The 21,781-nt window shown below is 43.9% G+C and overlaps 1 protein-coding gene across 3 annotated transcripts in view; it reads left to right on the top strand.

Annotated features, from left to right (window-relative positions):
* LOC135495768 (short transient receptor potential channel 4-associated protein-like) overlaps positions 1–21,781 on the top strand; it is a 390,467-nt gene that overhangs the window by 348,711 nt on the left and 19,975 nt on the right. For 2 of the 3 annotated variants that reach the window (XM_064784678.1, XM_064784676.1), the window contains one exon: positions 20,648–20,714. The exons of the other annotated variant lie outside the window; for it this stretch is intronic. In XM_064784678.1, coding sequence (XP_064640748.1) covers positions 20,648–20,714 — 67 coding nt within the window. The remainder of the gene's footprint in view (positions 1–20,647; positions 20,715–21,781) is intronic. 3 annotated transcript variants of the gene reach the window in all.

The following is a 21,781-nucleotide window of genomic DNA, read 5'->3' as shown; positions in this document are numbered from 1 at the left end:
CATCAATCATGGATTTTCAACAGAACAATCTTACCATATTTATGCGCTTATAATCGAGGTGCACTTATAAACAAATACTGTAAAACAGGATAATTTCACAGCAGGATATTTTTGCGAATTGTGGATAATTGGGATATTAGCATTCCACTACTCAGCCATAGCTTCCTCCTGCCGTACATTGTTTGTTCTTCTGTTCTCCCTTCGGCCGCCGTTCATATCATTGGAGTTCTTCAGAACACTTCTGACACGTTCTTCGATGAATGCTTCAGATGCATGTCTTGAAGCTGGGTTCTTACGGACAGCCTCTGGAAAAAGAGAGTAAGATACCACTTAAAAGATGTCAATGAAAGAAGCAGTAGAATAACTTTTTATAAAATTGTGGCCTAGTGCAAACAGTAGTCCCAGTCTGCTCAGCTGAGGGCTCCTACTTCTAGGGGTTAGAAAAGGATACAGGCTAAGTGGCTAAAGGAAAGGGAAAACCGGTTTGAGTTTTCGGGGAATTTAATGCCACCATTAGAGTGAGTCATGCATCAGATGAATAATCAAGGGTCATTTCATTCTGACATCCTCTGTTGTTCAGCAAACGGCCTAGCAGGAAGACGGCTAGTTGTCCAGTCAATTAGAATGGCTAGCCATCCATGTACCAGTATGTTGGTCAATAGTTCACGTTCCAAAGTTACTGAATCATCATCAAATCTAGCAAACTTTTTAGAGTGGATGGCTAACGATCCAAACGAGGACGGTTAGCCCTGACAGCACTCAAGTACTGTGACCCAAGATGACTGACCATGAATTGGATGGCTGAACCTTGGCATCCATCTTGGACCGGACGTTTGAGTTTAGTCGTCTTTCCTCCAGACTGGCAAAATTTAACAAAGACAAGTTAGAATAATGGGTCTCCAGAGGAAATAGATTACTGTATACTCACTAATGAGGAGAGTCTTCATGGTCTTCAAGGCACTGAAGGACTCCCTTCTGACCCCCTTTGAGGATTTTCCTGTGAAGCTAAATTCCTTGCAAACACCTTTCCCCCACGTCAGGCTCATCATCCTTGCGACAGCATCCTCAGGGTTGTTGCCACCCTTCAGCATCATTTTTCGAACCTGAAGAAGAATAAAGGAATAACTTAAATTTTAGCAGTCCCGATACAATAACAATGACAGAAAAACAAGTGTTCATCAATATACAGTTCTTTATGCAACATGCCCAATGGTTGTTTGTGGAATAATATAATTTCATAATTGACAAGGGGGGGAGATCTCTCCATGATGCATCAGAATGTAAAAGCTAAAATAAGGTATCCTGTTTCTTGGACATTCTTTTAAAAAATTAACAAGCAATAGGAAACATGTTGATGGTTGATCGGTATCCTGTAATATCTACTTGTCCAATGTACACTTTCTCTAAAAAATACATGTTTGAATTGAAAACTGGAACTAGCATGCCAGTAAACTGGATCCCATTGATTTAGGACCATTAGTGAACGATTCAAACTCTTATTGATAATGATTGAATGAAGAATTCACAAGATAAGTATTGGATTGGAAGAGAAAAAGTACTGAATACTAACGAAGAGTCTTCGAAGGTCTTTGTCCCCCTCAAGACGATTTTCGAAGGCTTTCATGTCCTCCACCATTTCAATTGGTAGAATGATATCCTCCGGCCAGTTACCCTCCTCTACAGCTACAGAATCGTCAGCACCATTGTTCTGCCTGACAGTAAGCTGGTCCACCTTCTGATGAACCAGGCGAACCTCTTCGGAGATGCGTTCCAACAACGCAAACATCCGCTTATCTCTTTCAGATCCTGAAGGCAAGTAAGAAAGACTGGTTAGAAAAAAATTTGTGAACCTTCAGGGCCAAAGGCTTAAAAGAACATTCACAGGCGCTATAGAAATGCCGTATTCATGTTTTATTATGTTATACATGTATTTTCACCCTAGTAGTACCAAATTTCTAGGGAATTTCTACAGAAATGTCCAACCCCTGGTACTGGAAGTGCCTTATGTTGTCCAGCAGCACAGAACCTTGAAAACCACAGCTTCATGTTTACTCACTGGTGCTTCCAATTAATGACATATGCCATGCCATGCAAATGAGGACTTTTCAGGATGCCGAGTAAACTGCATTCCAAAACCAGATGACACCACTGTCCAGCTAGGGATAGTGAGACCCAAGCCATGTCAGAGTATGACATCATGTCATCAAATGTTGTCACTCTGCTCTTCCGAGTATGGGGTGATGTGCGGTGCCTGCGCAGGACCAGTGAAGACACCTGGTTGCCCCTCAAAGTTCCCCCGTTTTTTTCATTCAGACTTACCATCATTATTCGGTCTTGCTCTATGAGGTGTACTATTATGGAGTGGTGGTGAGGGCAACTGAACACGAGTCAATGGACGGAAAGCAGATGTTGAGGCTTGAACTTGCAGTCGCTGTCGTGGTGGCGGGAGGATAACAGGGGTGGATGCTGGAACCGGCTGTGATTGCTGTTGTGAAAGACGGTTAACAGGGGCTGGAGATTGCAGTGACTGTGGCGGCAACGAGTGATCTGGTGAAGGGCTGGATCCTCCACTTACTTCAGCTTGTGCAGCTTGATTGGCTTCATTAAACAAGTCAAAGCGTGGAGGAGGATTGAAAGAAAATGGGTAGTTTTTTAAAAATCAATATACATTCAAGTTGCGCTATTCTTAAAATAAGCCCGACAGGTACTGCGAGTTGACCTTGCTACCAAGTCCATCCCTGCCAACTACATGCAGTGACAAATATTTTTAAAAACGAGCATGATACCAGTTAAATTGAAGTTCATACTTGAGTTGAGTGTATCCTTTTTTACATTCGACTGTACACAAATATTGTTAATTGTTATCACGCCTTCACGGTGACCAGACTATCCAAGGATTTGGTCAGGAGACCGCAAACCCCACTGCAAGCAACAACCAACTCACCATCCTTTCCTGGTGGATGACCGTACATTCCCATCCATTTTGTGGCCAAGCTCCTCCTCAGTAAGGCTGTCATCGACATCCGTTACGGTCTGGTCCATTAATGCATTCAAATCATTTATGGCCTCAGTGTAAAAAACTGTACAAAATATGATAAACATAGCTTTAGTGGAAGCAAACCAAACTGAAACTTGGTTTAGACTGAACTGCACAAGACACTGAGCCATCTCTGCCATACAGTCTTGTATAGAACGCAGCTGGACAGTCAAAACTATTGTCAACTGTTGCTTCCAAACTTGACCCAACCAACCAGTAAATCTGGTCATCTGTTTGCAGTCATCTTTCCATAAAATGGACAACAACCTTCAGTCAAATAATGAAAGTAAGACATGCAAGGGTAGAGAAAACAATGAGTCTTGTCAATATGCAGATCAATCTTGATGTGGAAGTAGTACTATGTACATGTACAATATAATGTGAGACGTGTTGTGGTATGGAGGCACAAGTATATGAATTGGCAGATGCATCTTGCGTTGCGGTGCCTGCTTATGGTTGTGCACTGTTGTTTATAATGTTACAGATATGATAACATTTTTGACACAGGTATTTCAAATCAAAATCACTATCTCAGACTTAGTCTACATGTAAGAATCATAAAAAAATCTTTGTTTGATGTCACCCTTCCAACCAATGCCATGGCAAACACTGAGAAGACGAGGTGGAAAAATAATGATTAAGATTTTTTTCTCTCCCCTTACAAAATGCCTTATGCCCCTACTTTATTGATTTTATTGATTTCTTAAAAAATGCGTCTTTCAAATTTTGAAGAAAGAAAATTCCCTGCCTATTATGTACCAACCCTATGTTTTGGAGAGAGGTGGATGACATCAAACAAACAACATCTTAGGGATAGCCTAACTGGTACTATACCTTGTGTGCCATGGATTTTGATGTCGTATGACTTCCAATCTTTCCGAACAGTCTCCCTCTTTTCAGCGGCTCGCCGATTGCGTTCGTCGGTTGGGTAAGGCGGCCAAAGCGTTTGCGTTTCATTCCTTATGAGCCATTCTTCGGGAACAACTTCGGTAGCCCCTTTTTCTTTCGTAAACTGCACTATTTTAAATCTGTACAAGGTGGACATACTTTCGGTTTTTCGAAGAATACTGAAATGCATTCAATCCATTTAAACTGTTTACATCATTTATACACAAAGCATGCAAAAATACAAATTTTGAATAAATGTACGTTACAGGCACAGATTTCTAGATCATCACAGCTTTTTGCCAGTTTGTCACATCAGCAGTGCTTTTGTCACATGCAGGGCAAACAGATTTTATCAGTGAAAATGATGAATTCAGTTATTTCTAGAAGGATTTTCACCAAAGATGGATGGCAAAGTGACGAGTGTGTCAGGTTGGGTCTCTGGACGTCCCCCTGGAAATTTTTGCAAAAAGAAGAGGACCACAGAAATGTTTTAAGACTATTCTAAGCACTGCCTTGAAAAAGTCTTGGTCTGCCACTGCTTGTCACATAATGTCACAAAGTCTCATGATGTCACAACAGGCTTTAACTTTTGAGGCGAGTCAAGGGTCGAAATAAGCGTTTCACATCGCAGTGTGCTACGCCAGGAATTGCAGTGCTTCACAAAGAACCAACAACTTAGCAACTTTTTCCACAGAATTCAAATCATTCATAAAGTAATTAAATTAGTACATGTAGATTTGGGACATAAAACTTCATCTAAAATGAAAACTGCTGGAAATCAAAAAAATTAATTTCGAGCCTTGCAATGAATGATCACTTTCCAGTGCCATCCCTAATCCGAAGTTGACTCACTGAGAGATACTACTACATGTATTCACTTGCTTGATAGCTTCAATTTCCACAGTCATGACAGTTTTCAATCAGACAGAATACGACTGCATTGTTTTGAATTCTCTAAAACATCCCACCCATGAAGAACAACGCGAATGAATGAATCTGTCAACTGGATAGTACATTTTGTAGGCCTATTGATGAAGTAATGGAAAAGCAACAAAACCATCCTTGTACGGCAACAGCACACATTTCTTGACATGGTTTGGCAAAGGGATGACTTCATGGTTAGGAGCCAAGTGGGAAACTTTCCAAACACCAAGCTGAGATGATGACATAGGATGAGTAAAGAAGTCCTCTTTCCTTCTGAAATGTTTAACTACAACCACCTTTCCTACGTCACATTCCACTGAGATATTCTGAATAACGACTATCTTGTTGGCCAAGCGTAAACAGTTGTCACCGGTATCAGCTGACAATTTCACACCATCGTGGTAGATCGATTTGAAAGGAGTAGCATCATCATATCCTGGTGGGACGTGTCCAGGATCCGTCCCCGGACGAGGTAAATCAGTCTTCTTCTTGGTTTCTTCGTTGATAGTACAGTTGTCCATTTCAGAGAGCCTTCTTATTATCTGTGCTAAAGGTCGTTCTGGTTTTCGAATTTTCTTCTTCAGCTTCCCTAAGAAACTTTCAAATGCAAATGCAGAAAAAGAATCCAATGGTCCAAATGTTTGAACGTCTGCGGCCAAATGAATACAGTTGTGGACATTGTACACCATTTGGCCAGTCCCATAGAGCTTTTCAAATGTATGCACAAAATGCGCCATCAGGTCATAAGCATACCCACAGTGTGATTGCCAAAGAGCCTCGCTGGCTAGGCAAGAGATAGCCACATGAAAGGACAAGAAGTTTTTGTAACACTGCTCTGACATGCACCCCTTGACTACAACAGGACCGAGGTACAACAGGAACTGCCTGTATTCTGTTGCCTTCCATCTCTCCAGTTCAGATAGAGAACGACATTTTCTTTGAAATTCAGAGGGAAGACTATCTTGACAAAGAAGTATATGTTCTGAAATTTGCTTGAGGTGTTCAGCAGACAACTTTGATGCATGTTTCTTTATAGGGGCACGTGCCCACAGCCAAAGAAGACGCTTCATCACTCCAAGGCATACTAAATGCATATAATCTAAGGGGAACTGGGACACGACACCAAGTGAAAGATCGGTCAACGGTGAGATACCTACCTGATGAGTATCATTGTAGAATTGCTCCTTGAACCGGGCATCATCACGCAATGGAACATCTTCACGTTGAAGTAAAGAAAGGTGAACAGGAAATGTCAATTTTCCTTCCCATTCACCTTTCTGAACACACTTCTCACAACAATCGTATCCGGCATGGCCTTTCACTTGTTTAACAAATGCACGGGCTGGGGCATCGCATATAAAACAGTGAACTTTAAGATCACACCTCAAGGAATTGACACTAATGCCATTGTCTTCAATTATCTCCTTTTTCTGAACAAAATCGTGCAAAAACTCATCAATATTTACAGGTTTTTCAGCACCAGCAAAAAGGCCAATGGCAAAAACCTTAGTTTCAAAAGGGAGAACAACTTTACCCAAAATGGGCCAAAACTGAATTCTAGAACTCTTGAATAAAGGTAATCCATCAATGTTCACTTGTAACCAAAGTGTAGCACCCTCTTGCAGTTCAATACTGACAGTAGCACAAATGATGGCTCTCTGAACTGCTTTCTCAATACCAAAATGATAATAGGATCCACCAGCTATTTCCTTGATATTGTATTGAGTCTGTGTTCCTAACAGAGTCCTTGCATCAGAGGGTAAATCTGGGTGATATGATTTCAGGATTTTCAGAAGAGACAGAACTTTAGACTGATATACATCCACTCCCCATTCTGCCAATCGATCCTTCAAACTAACTTCGTTACTTGCATCACAGTCACTATCACAAGAATCTGTATCAGTGACTGTGTCTGTGCCCGGGTCCTCAGGAAAACCCATGTCCCCGTCAGAAACATCAGCTATACTTCCATGATCATCAACATCTGATGTTGAAGGTATTACATCTGCAGGGTTATTGGCCTCAAGAGAATCTTGAAAGACAGCACTAGATGGAACATGTACGCCGCCAGAGTCAAGTGAAACATCCAGATCTATCCCAGTATGAAAACCCAACATCTGTGACACCGGTATAGAACTATTGTTGTGGACCTCACGATCATCTTCATCATCATCATCTGCATCCTGATGACAAGCAGCAGCCACTGATTCTTGAATCGCATCCATGTGTGCTTGCACACAGGAGGCAAGGCGTCGTCTCTTTCTTTGCTGTGAAGCACGGCGTTGCCTCCTTTGCTGCGGATTGTTTCTATCTTCATCCAGATTGTTCATTTTCAATGGAAATGGGGAAGGTTCCTCAAGACATGCAAGAATATAATAAATGCAAATTTAGGCCCAGGACTAGGTCAATTCAAGAAGTCAAGTCAAACCAAATAGGCCTACTAAATTCTGGACACTTTCACAGGCCCTTGGCTCAGATTTTGAATAGCATACACGTACTAGACCTCGATCTACCCACTAAACACCACCTATTCTATCCCACACTACGACAAATGATAAATTTCTTGACAAAGCCAGTGCAATGCCATCAATCAAGGCCAAGGGAGCAAGGCCTCACCATCAAATTTGCCCACCTAAAAATGACCTATCAGTGCAGGCTTTAATACATGTAAATGCTAATAGGCCAACATCAAAATTCACGGCACCCTGTAGGCTATCGCCGCTATGCTACATTTATAGCCTGTCCTAGATTTAGCCTGCTTAGGCTAGTTTTACCGTTGACAAACCGTAGAAATCTCAACAATGCAACAGTCAGCAGTGCAGAGGCCTCACAGTCACACAGGCATCATCCATCAGACCAAAACCTGCTGAGCAAACACAAATCCGAGTCTCAACACACAGTGTGACCAAAGTGTCTGTAAGAAACATTCACAGGCGAGGCCTACACCTTCTGTACATGTATGTTGTACATAAGCAGTACATCATGTACATGACCATGAATGAATGCACAGGCTGTGGATAATCTATGATTTGACCCACCACAAAAGCCTAAAATATAGCATTAATGACAATTTCCGGGAAAGTTTGACTATTTCACAACATACTTTGATATCAATCGCATACTTACGCACTAATCAAACTAAAATTGCCTCTTCGCCACCCGTTCCCCTCATATGCCACTAGTGGCCCACCGATCCTTGCTGTCTGGGAATGATAGTCCAAAAAATAACGTATTCCTGTATAAGTATACGAATGTCTTTATTCCGCATCGAAATGTAATCCAAAATGAAATAATCGATAGTCTATAATCTCGCGTAGTAACGTAAGTTAATCCGAATTCGGAGTGTCGTCCTCGTCGTCACTTTCTGACAATGACGCCTCCAATGCCACCACCTTGTTGATTGGTCTTGTCAGCGTATCTCCTGATGACATCTTCAGCTGCAAGGACCGAACCAGCCCATCTCTTCTTGGGAACGTTTTCTGCACGCGAGCCATAGGCCAATGTGTCCTCGGCTGGGTGTTATCAAGTACCAAAACGATGTTGTCGACTTTGAGATTCTTCTGCTGCTCAATCCATTTCGGGCGTAACTGCAAGGTGGGCAAGTATTCAGCAGTCCAACGTTTCCAAAATTGGTCTACTACAAATTGTACGTGTCTCCATCTGCAGCTGAACTGGTCTTCCTTAATGAAGTTTCCCGGTGGAGACGTAAATCCTTCGGCGTATGGACGCAGCAGGGTGTTTGGAGTCAATGGCGGCTGGTCCTTGGGATCTGTTGACACCACGGTAAGCGGGCGGCTATTTATCACGGACTCGACTTCTGCGAATATCGTATCGAGACGTTCGTCATCCAATAACTGCTTCAGGATGATGGCATTTAACACCCTTCGGACTGATCGGATGCATCTTTCCCATACTCCTCTCAGTTCGAGGCCGTCGGAGTGTTGAACACCCACTCTACCTGATTCTGCTGTAGGTGCTGCTGGAGACGGTAGCTGTCGTTCCACTTGGTGGTAGACTCTCTCAATTCCCGGCAGCCTTTCACGAAATTTCCGCCGTTGTCGCTTCTAACTCGAGTTGGCACACCTCTGCGGGCAGAGAATCGAACCAAGGCAATGATGAAGGAATCAGCATCCATGGATGAAAGCTTCTCGATGTGTGTAGCGCGCATCGACAGGCAGGTGAATATGCAACCGTAGTGTTTCTCCTGGGCGCGTCCTCTCTTCACCATAAATGGCCCGAAGACATCTACGCCAACGAATTTGAAGGGTGCGCCTGACGCTGAGACTCTGTCGGTGGGCAGGTCGGACATTCTTTGCTGACAAAGCTTCTTGTAGAGTAGGTTGCAGATGATGCAGGTGCGCCGGACTCGTTTCACCACAGTGCTTGCTTGTGGGACCCAGTATCGCTCTCGAAGATTCGCCATGACGTGCTCTTGACCGGAATGCTTTGAGATCCTACAGTGGATGTCTCGAATTAGCAGCTCTGTGACGTGTTCGTTCGTCGGGACGATGATCGGATCCTTGGTCCTGTCCGGTATTGCAGCATATTTCAGACGACCGTTCAATCTCAGCAGTTGGTCCTGATCAAGGAATGGCTCTAATTCACGAATCAGACTCTTTCTTGCGACGGGGCTGCCAGCTTTCAATGACTGTATCTCTTCTTTGTAGTTCTTGGCTTGGATATAGCGCAGGATAGACTTCTCGGCTGTCTCCAAGTCTTGTACGGTGAAGGGCTTTTACTGTGCAGGTCGCTTTAGGCGCAGCCATTCGATGAACTTGTGGATGTACGACACTGCTTTCTTCAGGTGGTGCCAGCTTGAATATCTCTTGAACATCTCGGTAATGGCGTCGTCTGCGAATGTCTCTGCTTTTGCAATGCAGGACTTGACCGATTTCTTCACTTCTTTGTCGTTTTCGAGGAGGTTGAGCTGTCCGACTGGAAGCTCTGGCCAGCTGTCTTCATCTTGACTTAGGAACTGTGGCCTGTGGCGCCATCTATCACAGGATACCATCTGCTCGACCGTCAACCCTCTCGAGGTGTCGTCTGCCGGATTGTCCTTGGTGTTTATATATCTCCATTGGCTGGGCTGTGTGGACTCATGAATCAGCGCAACTCTGTTCGCAACAAAGGTCTGGAACCTCTTTGTCTTGTTCTTGATGTATTGAAGGACGATCGTACTGTCTGTCCAAAACGTTGACTCTGAGAGTGGTAGTGTCATCTCCTTTTGTAACTGGGCATCAAGCTGCACAGCGACCACAGCAGCGGACAACTCGAGACGAGGGACTGTCATTGATGTCATTGGCGCCAATCTTGACTTTGACATCAGCAGCGCGCAGTAAACTTCTCCCCGGCTATTCTTCAGACGTAGAAAACTGACGGCTCCGTAAGCGGCGATCGAACCATCGCAGAAGTGGTGTAGTTTCGCTTCAATGATCTTCCCGAAATTGTGTCTCTGGACGCATCTGGGACTTGAAATTCTTGGAGCTTCTGCAAACCGTCCAGCTACTTCTGCCATCTGGCGGCGTTTTCTTGAGTTAGTACGTCATCCCAACCTTTCCCAAGTCGGCACTCGGCTTGGAATATGATCTTGGCTTCCAAGATGAATGGGCTGACCAGACCTAGTGGATCATATATCGAGCTGAGGATTCGGAGAAGACCGCGTCTTGTAAAGGTTGGCTCCTTTTCCTTTATCTTGATGCTAAAGCTGTCTTTCTTGGTATCCCACTGTACACCAAGGGCCCTCTCTACCGGCAAAGCGTCTGTCGTCAGGTCCAAGTCTTTCACTGTCTTAGCTCGGTCTTCAATGGGAATGGATGAAGGACTTCTATACTGTTTGATGACCACTTGGTTAGGCAGAATCCTCCTAGAAGCAGTAGTAGCCGCAGCTGGGCCACTAAATCCCCCGCGCTGGCAACGTCTGGTTCGGACTTGAGGCAATCGTCGCAGTAAAAATCTCTCTTTACTGTCTCTCTTATCTTCGCGTTGAACTTCTCTTTGTTGTCATCAACTGTCCGACGTAGAGCATAGCTTGCTGCACTCGGACTCCAGACTCCCCCGAACAGGTGGACGACGGTCAGTCGGAAGCCTTAAGGTTCTTGGGCAGGGTCTCCATTTTTCCACCAAAGGAATCTCAGGGCGTCTCTCTGCTCTGGCTTGACTTGGACTTGATGGACATTTCTTTGATATCCCCCATGATGGCAACATGATGTTCACGGAACCTAACAAGGACACCTATCAGCCTGTTTAGCATATCAGGCCCCTGTAGTACTTGCTTGTTCAATGATGTTCCAGCGTATTCGGCGGCACAGTCGAAAACAATCCGAAATTTCTCTGCCTTATTTGGATTTACGACATTATGATGTGGGAGGTACCATTCGTGGCCTGGATGTGACATCTGATCAGGTGGGACTTGCTCAGCGAATCCTTTGTCAATGAGGTCTTCTATTCCAGCCTTGTACTTCTGACGCAGGTCTGGGTCACGCAACAACCTTCTCCCCAGGGACTGAAGTCTTTCAGCTGCCATCGTGCGGTTGCCTGGAAGCTCAGGAGGTGATGTCTTGAATGGAATCTCCAGTTGATAGTGGCCATCAACGAGACTGGTAGATCTTTCCCAGATATCAATCACCCGTCTGTCATTTTGTGACATCTGCAGCACACCACTGGCAAGCGACTGGCTGGAGTCGAGTCTCCAGAACCTTTCTACTTGAGCTTCTAAACTGCTATCTTTTTTAGGTAGGTCTGTTCCGATGAAATGGCAGGCTGCAATGTCGTTCGGACAACCACCAATGGGACCATTAATTGTCCAGCCCAATGCGGTCCTGACTGCATACGGCTCAATGTCTTGTCCTCGGCGAATTTCAAGGTGTGACATAGCTCGCGGGACATCTTGACCAATCAGTAGATTAACTTGTCTGTCTTTATCAGTTGTATTGATCGCCGGTAGATGGCTCCACTTTGTAACACTCTCAGGATCTACTCCAGCCAGGCCTGTCGGGAACCTGTCAACAGCGTAAACCTTGGGCAGCTCAATGGTTTTTCTTTTCTTGGCCTTTCTTGACGTCGATGTAACCTCCAGCACAACTTCCATGGCACCCGTAGTTGAACGTTGTCCAAGGGTTTCTAATGCCAATTCAGTCTTTGTGCCTTCAATACCGAGGGACGTCAGCAGACCAATGGAGCAGAATGACCTATTGCTCCCCGTGTCTAACAGCGCATGGGTCTTTATAAAGTCTTCTTGACCGGCACCTCTCACATAGACTGGTACTATCGGCAGTGCTATCCGTGATGAACCTTGACTCAGACTGTCGCAGGCAAACGTCTTGGCCTCAGTTCTCTTTTCAGGGTCTTTGTCTTTGGCTGGCGATGATGACGACTTGGGTGTTTCGGCATCCTTCACTAACACGGCATGGAGTAGACGGGAATGCTTAAATTTACACTCCTTGGTGCAGTAGCTTGACTTCTGGCACTTTCGGTAACCATGGTTGCTTGACAGGCAGTTAAAGCAGAGCCTTTTGTCTTTAACTAACTCTAATCGCTTCCTCGGTTCCATCGACTTGAAATCGGGACACGTATAAAGCATGTGTTCCTTGCTGCAGGCGGGACACTTGGCGTCTTCTTTCGCAGCAGTCGGTGATGGTCGGTTTTTAGCAGTGGTTTCGGATTTCTGTTGGCTTGTGAATGCTTGCACGTTCATGCTGACACTTTTCATCTGTGCTGTGGCAGGACGCTTGGTCTTGTCGTGCTGCTTGCTGTCTCTTGTCTCCATCTTGCCAAATACCGGGTCGTTTGTTTCTCCCGCAACCAGGTCCAGAAACTTGACGAATTCTTGAAAAGAGGGGTATTTATTCGTCCGCTGTCTTGTCCTGTATGCTTCTTTTCGCCATCTCGATTGAAGATACAGTGGCAGACGGGACGCGATCTGTACCATACGGTCTTGAGAATTTACTTCACGCGTCTTGCTCATTGCTCTTAGTGTCTCAAAACAGATGCGTACAACATCTGCGAAATCTTGAATGGATTCCCCGGAGTTTGGGCGCACGGTCGGACCTTCGACTACCTTCTTTATCCAGGCTCTGGGGATGGTGTGGTCATCTCCGAAACGTTCTTTGAGCAGCTCCCTGGCACGTCGATATCCCTCACTTGGCTTCATCAGGGCGCACGGGCGGATGACGTTCGATGCTTTGCCAGTCGTATATTCAAGGAGGCAGTTCAGCTTGTCCCCATCGCAGACGCTTGTTCTGTGGACCATACAGTCGAAAGAGTTGATAAATGCCCAATACTCCATGGGATCGCCACCAAATTTCATCATTCCTGTCTTGGGGAGACGTAGCGCATCAATCAACTGCCTCTGTAAGTCGGCGGGCACGGCTGTCGTCGGCTCTTGGCTCATGAGGGTTTGATTGTCTTCAGCAGGCTTGCTCTGGGTATCATGAGGACGAACATAAGTCGGACCTGCCGTCTTGATGATCGGGACAGGCAGCGTCATGGTGACAGGTGCAGGCTACGTCATCCTTGGCAGAATCGGCGGTGTCTTCCTAATAACAGGTGGTTGTGACATCCACATGGCAGGGACAAATTCTGTTTGCACCGGCTAGAAGGTATTAAACTCGCTGCATCTTGGATACCAATCAGCATTTTGTTCAGGTAGGAAAGGGTTGTGACCTCCCGATCGGTTTTCTGGCATTATTCTGGTGGAGGAGACTGGGTCAAACAGTGCCCTTTTGCCGGTGTCGAATTCAAACCATCTGGCTGGAGTGGCAGCGCCATCTGTACAGTGTTGGATAAACGATTCCGGCTGTCTCCACACTGGTGCGAATGGGTTGAGAGACACGTTGGCTTTCTTGATTGGGCTGACTTCAGGCTCTGTGGCTGTGTGAAACTCTGTTCTTAGGGTCCCCATGGTGTCAGAGTCAATCTTCCCCACTCAATTACAAAGGGGTTGAGCTGCGACTTCTCAGTAGTTTGTTGTGACTTCTCTGGTTCTTCGTGGATGGGTGGCATGGGTGTGACAGGCCTCTTCTCTAGGAATTTAACCAGTGTCTGTTCTTCAGCGTCTGCTGCTCGAAGCTCGGCCTCAACCTGTAAGCGTTCGTTCTGTAGTTCTAACTCTTTAGTCTTTCTTTCTAGCTCCATCTGGGACATTTTAGCGTGTTCTTCAGCTTCCAACTTGCGTCGTTCTGCTTCAAACTTCTGATGTTCGGCCCATCTTTTCTGTTCTTCGATTTCGGCCTGGAGCTGTAATTTCGACGCCTGATGTTCCTTTGAGAAACGGGCTCTTTCGACTAAGCCTGCCTTCTTCGCTGCGGCAACCGCTAGATAGCTCGATGCTTTGCTGACTCTGGACGTGTTGCTTCCGCAATGTGATACGCTGTCAGACGGTTGGATCATGTCTTCACGTTCCTGGATCCGGATAAACTTAAGGCGTGAGACTTGGACTTGGCTGAGCACATAATTAAAATGCTCTCGTACTTCATCGGCTTTAGCAGGGTCTAGGTCCGTCAACATCTTCACGTACCGCTCATGAACCTCACAGAACTTTTCGAATGATAGTTCCAGTTCATCAAGAGGGGCCTGAAGTTTGCTGGTAGGTGAGCCATGCTCTACAGCCTCAATGAATCTTTTATTACGGACAGTGACTTGTGCTGCGAAACCGCCCCGACTTCTTGCCAGATGTATCGTCTGCTCGACCGCAATCTCTCAGGACTCGGGGTTTGCCTTGGGAGCGAGGTAACGTGTACTTCTGCGAACAGCATCTGACCGGCCATCTGACCTAGTTTCTGCAGCGTTGACAGACATAGTGGATACTATATTGTTGAATATTCTGTACTTATGTGACTTTCTTCACTGGGATCCTGTACTTTATATAGAGTTACTTCAATATCTTGAAGCGAAGTTGAATCGTGTTGCGGTGCGAGCCTTCACCTAGCACCCGGAGGCAACCAAACTGCTACTTCCACAAAAAAGGCGAAATGACTTTTGGGATGAAATAAACTCGTATATTGCACCCTTTGCACAACTCTGGTTTTGACAATCTTGATCTAACAGTGCATAAACCTCCCAGAAATCTCCAGCCGAACTAGAGTTTCAATGGGACAAAATAGCCTGTAGACCGCGACCTGACTCTACCAGCAGTGGTGTATCGGTTCCTGAGCGACAGAGAAGTTCCCTCGGCAAAGGTTAGTTCTCTCTTCTTCTTCTCTTGGAGTTCTGCAATCTTCTTCCCTTCTAGCCATTCAACTTCGTTGCTTCCATGCAGTCTTGGTCACTCCCGAAGGTTTTGTGCTCTGTGCTGAGAAATCCTAGTATTTATACCAAACCGATAGCGTCAGGACACGTCCCCAGCACGACAACAGGTGGGAAAACCCAATTATTATGCAAATTTGACATAGCTATGACGTCAATGGACTCTAAAAATAGCAAGTTGCTGTAGAAACAGACAATGCTTAAAGTGAAACTTATTCATCGGTTTCCAGGCTCATGGAAACAAACTTAACACTTAAATTTAACTGTGCCAAAGTTAAGCGGCACCAACACTTAATATAAATAAATAAATAAATAAAAATAAAAATAAGGTTCCTTTCGAAAACAGGCTTGTTCCGTTTGTCAATATGGCCACCAGGGCGGCATGCTTGAAATCGGTTTCCGTCAATTGCAATGAGAACCATCATACCATTCTTTAACTATTGTTCTATTATTGCGTATTCTGATTGGACCAGTGCCATAATCGAAATTGGGCATTGGATTCTAATGATGTTGGGAGCTTTGGATTATTATCTTACAGGTTGTTAATTGCTGCTAATCATGTAGGTACAATGAAGACCAAAATATCCCTGGGTTCTGAATGAAACAAATGTTTGCGCCGCCCACCTGGCATCAGGTCATTGGTGAGGACATGACCGGTCATCTTTTCCCCAGTTTGTATCATCCTCCGCTTATTATCGTTGAGTCAGGTGATCGGTCAGTACTCTGAATGACCTGATGTCCCCAACGTGATTTATTTCGGTTCCTGTGCTGCAAAACCTAGGTCATTGCGGTTATAGATTTGAGGTATGAACCGTGCAACACATGAGGCGATTATTGGTTTCTGGCCAGTTCCTTATCATGTTCCAAAACCGGTATGTAATTCTGGACCTGGCCGTAGCACGTTTTTAGCTCACCTTTGGCGACCTTATACGACACTGTGGCGTCCGTCGTCGTCCGTAAGCGGAGCATGTTTCGTCATTGCTAGGGCTAAATGTCTAAAACTTGGTGCGATGGTAGCTTTGGGCAATATGCCCAGATGCATTTTTTCTTTTACGCGATATGATCTACTTTTTTTGGAAATTGGCTTTTTGCCTTTTTGGCTCACCGTTAGGGGAGTCTATACAAGAGCCCTGTGTCCGTCGTCATCGTCGTCGTTTGTCGTATCCTGTGGCACGTTTCTTAACCGCTAGTGCTATGAACTTGAAACTTTGTACACATGACCCCCTAGGTCAGAGGTACTCTGACACTGAATTTCTGTCTGGTCTGGTTCATGACTTGGCCACCAGGGGGCAAAAACTGAAAACATAAAAAGTGTGATACTGTATGTCTCTCATCAATGATCCGTTTTCAATAAAAAATTAATGGTTGGTACTCCTAGCAAGGATACATCACATTTCGTACGGGTCTTTGATTTGACCTACTTTTCAAGGTCACTGAGGTCAAATGGCGTAAATTGGCCATTAGGAGGATGTAACTATGGCACGTTTCTAAACTGCAATGACTATTGATCCCAAATTTGGTACACATGTACTTCTTAGTCAGGTGATCTCAGGGACTGAAGTTCGGTCCAATATGATTCACCACTTGACCACTAGGGGGCAAAATCCAAAAACCTTAAAAATGTGATTATTCCTTAACTTCTTGCCCGATTGCCACCAATTTGATATCATGGGTACATCTAACCACCATACAGTGTATGTCAAACAGGTTTTTAAAGGATAGCTCCTGGAATAAATCGCTATAGCGATAATCGGGAAAACTAACGCACCTGCATATTTCGTATATCATTATTATTCCAATATAGGACTGTATATCACTCAAAAATTTGCGTTTGTACCAATAAAGGTGTTTTAAATCCACTAAACACAGAGTTCATGGAGGGCACCATTTTCTCACTTTTTTCGCGATCTCTCCTCCAAAACCGGAGAATCGTGACGTCACGTGTGCAATTCACATTGTCAGTATTGTCACAATAGCAGTCAGTCGATTGATATTTTGAGATCGTGTTATTGTATTGTTATCAAAGGGGCTTCAGATGATGAAAGCTACGTTGACAGCAGTGACACTTCGATGAGCAGCGGGAGTTATGAAGATTTGGATGTAGGGGGAAATGTTGGTGTACAGGGCTACCAGTTTGAGCCGGAATATGAAGAGAGGGGGAGATTGAGTCATTGACGGCAATGACGCTATGGCTCAAGCTATTGAAGATGCAGCTGGACCCGATGTTGATGGCCAAACTGGACTATGCACCGAGGCATTTTGCATTCAAGCAATCCATATATTACGCGAATGTCCAAATAAAACGAAATTAGAATGATTTAATTGCGTGAAATCTTGAGACATGCGAGAGAGATCGCGAAGAAACGGATATTGACATGGATTCACACACTGCGCACGCGCGAAAAGCGGTGACAAGCCCACAATATGCACGATCGGTGCTTCGGAATTTCAGCCAATCACTGCCATTGCACACACCGCGTCATCACCGAGGGAAATTTGACTCAAAATGGCGCTGTCCATGTCAGTAAAATAGGGACTATTAATATCAATTTTTCTCCCTGAACTATAATATTTCTTCCACTTTCATAAGGTTTGTGGTAAAGAGGAATACTCATTTAATATATTTCCATTGGTTTCGTTCAAAAAGGCTGCCAACGATTTATTCCAGGAGCTATCCTTTAATTTGATCTACTTTTCAAGGTCACAGAGGTCAAATGGCATAAATAGGCCGTCATGCGGTAACTATGGCACGTTTCTTAACCGCAATGACTATTGATCACAAATTAAGTACACATGTACCCCTTGGTCAGGTGATCTCAGGTACCGAAGTTAGGTCCGATCTGATTTGCCTTTTGGCCTCCAAGGAGGGGGCAAAATCCAAAATTCTTCAAAATGCTATTATTCCTTAATTACTTGCCCGATTAGCACCAATTTTATATTATCTAATACTAACATCTAATTCTAACAACCATTCAATGTGTCACCTGGGTCTTTTTTGATTTGACCTACTTTTCAAGGTCACAGAGGTCAAATGTACTGTAAATTGGCCATTTTGGGGAAATTGTAATTGCCTGGACCTACATCAAACCTTACACTACATGACACAATACCATGCTCTTCATCCATCTTTTCTCCTTATGAGGTGAGCACAATGGCCCTGGCCATTTTATTGAAGCTAATGGTTGAACGTAGAGTGACAAAACTTTTATGATGGTTGTATCTAATAGGGTTAAATGACTTATCCCGGCGTTTTGGTTGACCTACTTTTCAAGGTCACAGAGGTCAAAGTTCACTAAATCACCGACTTGTGGCATGTTTCGTTTCTATTTGAGCTAAAAGGTTCTAAACTTGTGTGGACATGTATCTAGGGACCCTCTATTCTACCCTAAAAATTTGTCCCCTCGGACTTCAAATCGCCAGGCGGCCGTTTTGAAAATTAAACAAAGTCCTATTAACCCGAAACTAATGATCGGATTGCAATCAATCTTCATGTGATTATGTATCTATGTACTCTCATCAATATCCCTAATTTTCAGTCAAATCCTCTGACAAATATACCCGCCAGACCGCCATCTTGAAAATCCAACGAAGTCCTATTACTCCTAAACTGCTGAACAGATATCAACCAATTTCCATGTGACATGTACACTCTTCAATAACCCTGAAATTCAGTCAACTTAACCAAAGTGCTATAATTAGATGGCACCTGTAATTTTCTTTTGTGCCATTGAGCCAAGGAGAATAATATTATTCAATTGAATTAAGACTGATGAAACTAGCCATAAACTGTTCTTCCCATATACACTGCAAATGACATGCATTATATTACCCGAGGTCAGCACATGGTCCCCGGACCATTTCATCTGACAAACAAATATCTATAGGCTGAGCACAATGGCCCTTGGCGTCTTCATTTCTATGTCAACTGAAAACTTTGAATACTGGACCCCCCAGGTCAGGTGACCTCTGTCAATGAATTGCGGTCCAATCTGATTCTTCACTTGGCCACCAGGGGGCCAGAAGTGGAAACCTAAAAAATGTGGTATTTCTGTTATGAGTGACTGGTTTTCGATAATTTTTTAGCTCAGCTGACAAAGTCAGCGGAGCTAGTCCTATAGCTATTTGATTGGTGCCTGTCCTTCCATCCTTCCATCCATCTGTTGACAAAGTTGGGCATTTTGTTACCGTAGGACCTAGGCACTTTAAATTTTGCTGGGTAGTAAAACTAGACGACCTAAGCAGTTTACAAAAAATTCAGTGCGATTCGACTCAAATTCAGCCCACCAGGGGGGAAAACGTGTAAAGTACAAAACATTTTTTCGCAGCTTTATTCCAGCATATAAAAGATTGAAATAAAGTTGAAGAAGTCCACATGATATAGAAGTTTTGATATAAAATAGATTAGTTTCGATTTATATCACCTGTTGGCGGTAGTGAGCAAAATGTCGTTTGACAACGTTTTTTTCAAGATTTGAATTTCCCGCCCCGAAAAAAAAAAAAATTTACACACCTGCTAGAATTGGACGCCATTATTGCCGAGTGTGCTCCAACGTAATGTTACCATAAAACACCAGAATTTCCCCCAGATTCCAAAGGCCCTCCAAGTACAGAGAAGAAAGAGCCTCATTGGAATCTCACAGGAAATCCCTTGATGATGACATTACAGCAGGAAATCCCATTGCATCTAAAAATAGATTGGAGCACCCACACATATGAAATGCCTCCAAAAACATCCATTTACTACACATATTTCAGCTTTTTTATGCTAAGAACCCAGATTGATACTAATCCATTACATATGTACCGACATTGGTACAGTACATGATCCCAGAGTCTCAAAGGAGCGTGCGCAAGAAACGGACTTCTCTCTTATAATAATATAGATGCAGTCGAAATAAAACAGTCGCCATTTTTCTATCTTGTGATCATACTGGTCAGCAGGCAAGCACACTCTCAAACACAAGATCTCCCGCCAAATCCTCCGCCACTAGCTTCCATGTTAGAAAGTCACCGTTCATTTTGCCCCTTCGAACAGTGTCATTCTTGGGTCTCAGATGCTCCCAAATTGTATTCAAGCATTCTCCTTTACAACATTTTCTGGGGGAAGGCCCCCAAATGCTCTGTAGCAGATTTTTAGGGTCTGACTTTAGATGAATGTGGCACCCTGTAGTCCTAGACTTAAAGGGGTAGACCGTTCGTAAATACTTGAGGTCCAGTTGAATAGAAATCCACTAATACTCAATGCCGTAGTGCAGTTATTAAGAATACGAATTTGTTTAAACTTGTTATTTATAGTATTTGTATATCAGTCTACATAACGCCAGTGTTGAAATTTATACTTTAAACATATTTCCGCAATTGGACATTTTAAAATTCAAATACAAATTCAACATTTTTAAAGAACGGCGTAGGCCCTTAAAGTTAGTTCTAGTCTTAGTTATGAGGTCCTCGACCTCCCAATGCCTCACAAACTAATGGTGATTCTGTATAAAGATATAATGACATTTACTTTTTGACATGGTTTATTGACATGTTTCGGGTTATTTCCATTTGCAGGGGCTTGCTCATCTTCTGGCAGGATCACTATCTGCACAAGGACAAGGATTGTAGTGCACTTGAAAGGGTACGTCTGCTTAATTGATTGTTATGCCCCATTCAACGAATTTGAGTTGGAGGCAATTTCATGTCGCAGTGTCGTCCAACACCACAGCATCTCCAGTATCCACATGTTGTGGGTGCTCTGAATGGAACACTTTTGCAGCTATCGTGATGAAACTTCATGATCATGATACCCATCCAAACACCTCCGTAAGATATATAATATTGAATGTATTAAATATTTCCGCTTACAGTACTTATTTTATGACATGCCTTGGCCTGAGATCCTGAGATTTTAGGACTTGAAGGAATGGGCGGCTTTTTTACTGCAGTATGTTTGTTCTTCTTCTGGCTCATCAGTAAACTATTTTTCTGACCGTGCTTGATGCCTTTCTAATTTGGCTTCAGCTCTTAAAGAGTAGATAAACTTGTGATTTTTTTCATTATTCGTTACCTTTGGTACGCACAAGTTCTGGCGCTGGTGCAAAAAAGGCCTTTCACGCCACCTGAGTGCACGCCGCGATCCGAGTTCATGTCATCCCACTTTTAGGACGCATCATCATTTCCACTATCGTTGCAGTAGCGGGGTGATCAAGCACCACTAGTGTGACGTCGAAAAAATCAATATCTATACCAAGATGTCACAGGATAGATCCTTGGTTCTAGAAGCGCCTTACTAGTGCGCCGTGGAAAGGATCAACACATGGAGAGCTTGCTTGGGTTAAATCGGAATCAACATTGGAAAGTTGTGATAATTCAGCCAAATTTCAAATATTTCCTTTTTTTGGTGCTGTTTGTTGATGCAATATACTTATGTAGAATAGGAGCTGGCTTTAAGCTCTCTTCCGAAGACAACTCTGTTATGAGCAAATTTTGTGTGTATGCTGCTACCATACTGCTCCTAGTTTCCTGCTATAGTTTTGAGTATGTTTCAATTTTGGAGCTGTTTGACTATTTGAATGGATGCGCACCAGGATTCTGAATCTGCCCAGGTGGCAGTTTGTTTTTTCCATTCAGCGGAAACTGAGTGAGGGTCTCCTTACACGCTACAACAGATTTGCCTATGACAAAGCAAAAATGAAAACTGTGATG

The sequence above is a fragment of the Lineus longissimus genome, chromosome 11 (genome assembly GCF_910592395.1).
Source record: "Lineus longissimus chromosome 11, tnLinLong1.2, whole genome shotgun sequence".
NCBI classification, from domain to species: domain Eukaryota; kingdom Metazoa; phylum Nemertea; class Pilidiophora; order Heteronemertea; family Lineidae; genus Lineus; species Lineus longissimus.
Note: the sequence above shows the minus strand (reverse complement) of the source record. Positions and strands in the feature narration are given on the sequence as shown.